At 54.0% G+C, this 6,953-nt stretch overlaps 1 protein-coding gene across 1 annotated transcript in view; it reads right to left on the bottom strand.

Annotated features, from left to right (window-relative positions):
• The window catches only part of CFAP74 (cilia and flagella associated protein 74), a 67,083-nt gene that overhangs the window by 47,552 nt on the left and 12,578 nt on the right, over positions 1 to 6,953 (bottom strand). The window contains exons 3-6 of the mRNA XM_032395383.1: positions 5,978 to 6,062; positions 5,723 to 5,869; positions 3,592 to 3,690; positions 1,783 to 1,887 (exon numbers count right to left, since the gene is read on the bottom strand). Coding sequence (XP_032251274.1) covers positions 1,783 to 1,887; positions 3,592 to 3,690; positions 5,723 to 5,869; positions 5,978 to 6,062 — 436 coding nt within the window. The remainder of the gene's footprint in view (positions 1 to 1,782; positions 1,888 to 3,591; positions 3,691 to 5,722; positions 5,870 to 5,977; positions 6,063 to 6,953) is intronic.

Below are 6,953 nucleotides of genomic sequence, written 5' to 3'. Positions count from 1 at the left end.
AACACGGATGCACCTGGACCCCGCTACACACAAGAACACGGATGCACTGGACCCCGCTACACACAAGAACACAGAGGCACCGGACCCTGCTACACACAAGAACACAGATGCACCTGGACCCCGCTACACACAAGAACACGTATGTACCTGGACCCTGCTACACACAAGAACACAGATGCCCCGGATTCCTGCTACACACAAGAACACGGATGCACCTGGACCCCGCTACACACAAGAACACGGATGCACCGGACCCTGCTACACACAAGAACACGTATGCACCTGGACCCTGCTACACACAAGAACACGGATGCACCCGGATCCCCGCTACAGACAAGAACACGTATGCACCTGGACCCTGCTACACACAAGAACACAGATGCCCCGGATTCCTGCTACACACAAGAACACCGATGCACCGGACCCCCAGTACACACAAGAACACAGATGTACCCGGACCTCCGCTACACACAAGAACACGGATGCACCTGGGAATCTGACAAGGCAGGACCACCAGTGTTTTTGCGGCTCTGGTAAAAACGACTGTCCAGCTGGGTGCTGGTTGGTGAGCCCCAGCCTTGGGGCCAACTGTCAAGCAAGGGCCATGTAAATGCCCATCATCCTTCTGGCTTACTCACAGATGGATCTACCATCCTGGCCACCTTTCTTTCCTCCCCTCTTCTCACTAGATTATGGGGAGGGTGTTGTGCTTTATCCCACAGGAGCCAGAGGATCAGACTGGACTGTGCCTGCCTTGCAGGAGGGATGGGTTACAGACTGATTCCCGGCCCCCAGACTTGCTGTGGGGGGTGGGCAGCTGTGGTTCTTCCAGCAGAGGGGTGGCGTGCGGCCGACGCCCTGTCCTGGTCCTCTCTGGGCCCTCCTGCATGTTTCCCAGAGGCCACCTGGCCAGCACCTGGGGGAGGGGGCCGCTGTGCGCGGGTGGGGAGCAGGACACGAGGGACACGAGGGAGTTGAGCCCCTCCTAAATCCCTTTCTTGCTTCTACAAGCTAGAGGTAATGCTGATGTTTACAACCTGGTCTCCAAAATACTGAAGACAATGCAACAGTCTCTTTTTCTGGGGTATGATTTTACAGAGGTTGTGAAACACTTAAAAAAAATTTTTTTTTGAGGGGCACCTGGGTGGCTCAGATGGTTAAGCGTCTGCCTTCAGCTTAGGTCATGATCTCAGGGTCCTAGGATCGAGCCCCGCATCAGGCTCCCTGCTTGGCAGGGAGCCTGCTTCTCCCTCTCCCTCTACTGTTCCCCCTGCTTGTGCTCTCTCACTCTCTCTGTCAAATAAATAAATAAAATCTTAAAAAAAAATTTTTTTTTTGAGAGAGAGAGAGTGCAAGCAGGAAGGGTTGGAGGGAGAGGGAGAGAGAATCTCAAGCCAACTTCCCACTGAGTGCAGAGCCTGAGACGGGGCTCCATCTCGACCCTAAGATCATGACCTGAGCCAAAACCAAGAGTTGGACGTTAGCTGACTGAGCCACCCGGGCGCCCCTGAAACACTCTTTTAAAAAATGGTGTTGGCAGCTATATGGAAGCACAAAGCCGGAAAGGGGAAAAAGGAAAAGAAGCAGGTTTCATAGTTCCTAAAAATGTAAACAAACGTGGAGAAAGTGGGAAACATTTACGTGAAGTCTTATCCTGTCAGTGATTTCATTTAACGAGCTCCCTTCCAATTTCTGGGCAGCTGGGAGGTCAAGCACACAACACCTGAAGGGCAGTGTCCTGGCGCCCGGCTGCAGGGCCCGTCCCGCTCCCGCCTGACTCACTCGCTCTTCCGCAGCAGCGCCTTGATTTCTGACTGCAGGTCTCTCTCGTTGTCCAGCTCCGTGCACAGGCGTCTGGACACCGCCTGGAGGCGGCCCACGGCTGCACTGCTGAGTCGGGAGAGGGAGGTGGGGGGTGGCGTCAGCCTGGCCCCGGGAGAGCCCCCTGCAGCCGCCACCCAACAGAGGCCTTCCCAGGGCGGCCTTCACCTGGCCTCTTCATCTTCCTGAGAGAAATCTGTCTAAACCAGCCAGCGGGGACGGCAACGGGTGTGAGGTCCTATGCCCGCTGCTGGCTGCTTGGCCGGGCACAGAACTTGCTAGAGAACCCGCCCTGGTCACGCCACTGCTCACTTTCCTCCAGGGTCGGGGAGCCGGCTCCCCTGGTTCCAGCCCGTCGGAGCTGCAGGCCCATTCAGATCCAGGAGGGATCCAGCACACCCGCCCCAAGACCATAAGCAGCCAGGTGGCCGAGAAGCCAGTGGAAGACTCTCTAGGTTCTGAGCCCACTCGGCATCCTCTCATGTCCTTCCCCTCTTGCGTCCTGGACTTGGGGCTGGCCGGTGCGCTACCCAGTCATCCTAGCGCCCAGGTGTGTTCTGAGATAATGATGGGGATGCTGGGCTGAACGGGGTGGCCGGTGGGGCTGCCTTGTGGGAACAGCCTAGGCTGACACTGACCACAGGACCTGGCTGTGTGGATACCATGGATCAGGACCCCAGGCATGTACAGCTGGGGAGTGGGTCTCGAGCAGCTGGTCAGTCGGGCCATCATTTCCAGACCCCTGGCCTGCTATGTCCCATAGAATCAGGTGGATTTCAAAACCCTACAAAAGAGCTTGTTTCTCCTGGCAGGGGCCTGGGCTGCAGGCCTCAAGAAGCTGTTGCTCCATGCGCTAGCTGGCTCCTCGTCCTGTCTGTCCTGTGGCCCTAGGACTCCCGCCTCCAGCGGCCAGGAGCCCCTCTGTCCTCCTGGGGCCAGTGGGGCCCAGTGTTCGCCTCTGTGGCTGGCGCCCTTCCCTCTCCCGGCAGCAAGTGGGACAACTGCTCTCAGACTCCAGCTCAGAGCGCCAAAGTCCCACTGCGTCCCTTCTCAGCAGGGTGACCTTGGGCAGGTCACTTAGTGTCCCTCAGTCCCTCCAAGGGCTGCTGTAAAATTACAGGGCTGAAGCACATGGACGCCATCTGGCTCACAGGGGGACCTCAGGGCGCATCTGTGGACGCCAGCCCCAGGGGCACGCAGAGCTCCCAGCTGGTGTGTCCGTGCGGTAGCCATGCAGGTATCGGACACCCTTGCCTGCCCTGCCCTGCCCCCTAGTTTTGGTGGTGGTACCACCTAGCTGGCCGTTCAAGGCAAAGCCAGTCCTGATGTTTCTTCCCCTTAGCCCACTGGTATCCCTACAATGTCCCCACAGAGTGGCCCCTCTGTTTGGGCGCTCCTGGGGCTTTGCACATCCTCACCCCCCAGAATGTTCTTTCCTGGTCATTGCAGGCAAGTTGTTTTTGTCACTCAGGTCCTAGCCTGGAGGTAACTTCTCAGGAGGCTTCCCTGGACACCTGCCTCAAAGTGACCACCCCTCCTGACCTCATGGCCATCAGCTTTCTTGTCTTGTGATGACAGGTTTCTTTGCTTCCGATTTGGGTTGTGTCTGTTTCCCACACTGAAGGGCAGCTAGTCTGCTTCCTCGTGTACCTAACGGCTGCAGGTGTTAGTAGAGATCATGGTTCAGGGGAGACTAGATGCCTCTCTGTGGCACTGCACTGGTGATCCCCAACCTCCTGCCCCCCTCGGCGCCCAGTGCGCATGACCTACGTGCTGTTGGCCTCTTTTTCCGCAGCCACCTCAGCTGACACGCTCGCCTGCTGTTTGGTGATGAGATCCATCCTCTGGCGGCAAGCACGCAGCTCTCCTCTGAAAGCAAGCCAGAATCTAGGTGAATGCTTCTCTGGAGTCCAGTCTCTCTGCATGCTCTGCCCAGGTGCCTCTGACTGTTACGCATCTTCAGAAAAGGACAGTGGGGCTCAGGGCAGTGCGAGGACTAGGCTCACAGACCATGTTGGCATTTCCCTCCAGCTCCTCTAGCCAAGGCTAGGGGCCATGGTCATCTGTCCCCCTCACCCAGGCCAGGGGCTGAGGTCACGTCTTCTTTCTAAGGATTTCTTTCACATAATCAAGTTGCGTGATCAGGGTCTTGGACATCTGTTTTCTGAAAGTCACCTGTGTGACCTCAGCCCAAATGAGAATTAACATGAACCAGCACAAATGAATGAGCTCAGGCATGAGCTCATTGGCCATCATGGCCATCCTGACCTCATGGCCATCAGCTTTCTTGTCTTGTGATGACAGGTTTCTTTGTTTCCAATTTGGGTTGTGTCCATTTCCCACACTGAAGGGCAGCTAGGCTGCTTCCTCCTGTACCTGGAGGTTTCTTTGTTTCCAATTGGGTTGTGTCTGTTTCCCACACTGGGCACCAGGGAGAGGCCTGGGAGGGCTGTGCACAGGGCACATAGCTGTAGCCCCTCCTCAGTGTTCTAGAACTCACAGAACCAACAGGACAACCAACCAATGTGTGGGCCTGGACTGAATTCCAATTCAAAACTCTAGCTCCTGTGATTAAAACAGCAGAACCAAACTAGTTCTAAATGATGCCTGGAGGACACGCAGGGAACTGCCAAAAGGACGGTATGCGGTGGCAAGGAGATGTCCGTTCCTTAGGGGAAGTAACCAAGCCAAGGTTCTGCACAAAGATGTTTTTGTATTTTTAGTATTTAGGAGTAAAGTATTGTGATTTCTGCAATTTGCTTTCAAACAACTTAGCAAAAAGAAATCACATAAATGCACACATACACAGAGAAAAAAATGACAGGAAAGGGTTAACAGTGGTGTACGGGTGATAGCTATAACCATTTCCAGAAGTTTCCAACTTTTCTGTATGTTTCAGCTTTTCTTCACAGACATTTGGGGAGCACGCTGAATCAGTGTTAGTGCTGATGGAGCTGGAGGGGCCTGTAAGGGCAGGACTGGACCATCTGAGGGCAAGTCCCACCCAGACAGGTCACCAGCCAGGCCCAGGCCCAGCAGGAACAAAGTGGGTACCTTCTGCATGCTTTACGTGACAGCCCAGAAGGCAGGAGGAAGTCTGTCCATCAAGGATGGCCAAGGTCCCTCCTGTGGAGCCTGCGGGGTCAGCAGGGTCAGAGGGCTGGCCCGATCAATGCCTCCGGGAAAAAGGGTAGCCCCGCCCACCGCCGCTCACCCATCCCCCACCGCCGCTCACCCCCCCACCATCCTGCCTTGTTCCCTGATCGCCACGCCCACTGTAGCTCCCTCCCCGCAGCCTATCATCGCTTGCCACGCCTACCGCTCGCCACGCCCACCACCTCTCATTTCCCCCCCCCGCTCTCTCCGCCCACCATCGGTCGCTCCACCCACCACCAGCCCTGTGCCACCTTGCCCCGCCCACCACAGCTCACTCCCACTGCTGCTCATCCCACCCACCGCCTTCACCACTGACCACGCTCACCCCGCCCACTGTGGCTTGCCCCACCCACTACTCCGCCCCACCCACCGCTCACCACAGCTCTCTATGGCCCCGCCCATCACCACTCGCCACGCCCACCACTTACCACGCCTGCCGCCACGTGTGGCGTTCACCATTGTCCCCCCCCTCCGCCCACCACCCACTCCGCTCACCACTAACTTGGTTTTCTTTTCTTTTTAAATTTATTTGAGAGAGGGAGAGAATAAGGGGGAGGGGTGGGGAGGAGGATCAGAGGGAGAGGGAGAAGCAGATTCCCACTGAGCACCGAGCACCAAGCAGGTGGCCAGGGAGCAGGTGGCGGGTGGGTCCCTGGGCCAGTGTGGTACTTGATCCCAGGACCATGGGATCATGACCTCAGCCCGTCAGACACTTAACTGACTGAGCCACCCGGGCGCCCCTCACCTGGTTTTCTGAAGGAAAAGCTCTTTCTCTTCGCGCAACTTCTCTAGGTGGCTCAAGGTCTTTCGCAGGTGGCATGCCTGGAGTCCATCTGGGATGGCTGTTTTCTTCTTACTTATATCAGCATCAGCATTGTGCTGTTTCTCTAGGCTTAATGTAGAAAGGACACCAACTGCCCTCGCAGCCCAGCTCCACCTTTCTGCAGAGGATGCCCAGGCTGGGGTGGGAGGAAGCGAGCTGCCCACCCAGACTGATTACCAGAGGCATCCCGAGTCAGCACTGTTCCCAGCTTCTCGAGGAAGAAATTCAGTCTCAAACTCTGGATCCTCTAGTTCATCTCTTTCTAGAAATTGAGGCAAGAGAAAAAAACAAAAAGCAGATACAGACATTCAAGTCTGAAGCACTGGTATAAATCTAGACAAGCTCACACTGATAGGCAATGATGCTGATGGTGTCTTAGAGCAATGGTTCTCAAAGTGTGGCCCAGGAACCCCTGGTGGGAGTGCCTAAAATCCTTTCAGAACGTCTGCAAAATCAAACACTATTTTCCTAATAATACTAAAACATCATTTGTCTTTTTTAATTCTCATCTCATAAGTGTACAGTGGAGTTTTCCAAAAGGCCACATGATACATAATATCACAACAGACTTAACATAGATGGAGATACGAGAATCCAACTGTCTTCTGATAAACCAGATTCTTTGTTACATATAATAGGTTTAGTTTTGCTAATTTAAGTGAATAAATATAAAAAATTTTCAGCTTTAATATTTAATACAGTAAATTTTAAAAGATACAATCAACATAAAAGCTCTTCGGGTCTTCAAGAATCTTTAAGAATGTAAAGGGGTTCTCTGACAGAAAACTTTGAGAAATATTGTCTTAGAGAATCTCTGTAGACTTCCAGCAAAACATGGCCAATGGAAATATCCAATAGCATATATTGCCACTCCTTCATTAAATCTCAGTGAAAATGATGGGAAAGGAATTTAAAAAGGCATCAACGCAAATCACAAGGAATACGGGAAAGAAAGTGGACAAGAAAATCCTATACAATTTTAGAAGATGGAAAGGTGGGCACTGATTTACCTCACGACACTCCACCATACCTCACCTCACAACTCCTCACCTCACCATACCTCATCTCACCCAACTAACCTTACAATACCATACCTGACATCACCACACCTCATCTCACCTCACGTCACCATACCTCACCTAATCTCACCTCA

Source organism: Phoca vitulina, unplaced genomic scaffold (genome assembly GCF_004348235.1).
Source record: "Phoca vitulina isolate PV1807 unplaced genomic scaffold, GSC_HSeal_1.0 scaffold2, whole genome shotgun sequence".
NCBI classification, from domain to species: domain Eukaryota; kingdom Metazoa; phylum Chordata; class Mammalia; order Carnivora; family Phocidae; genus Phoca; species Phoca vitulina.
This window is presented reverse-complemented; position numbering and strand designations above follow the sequence as displayed.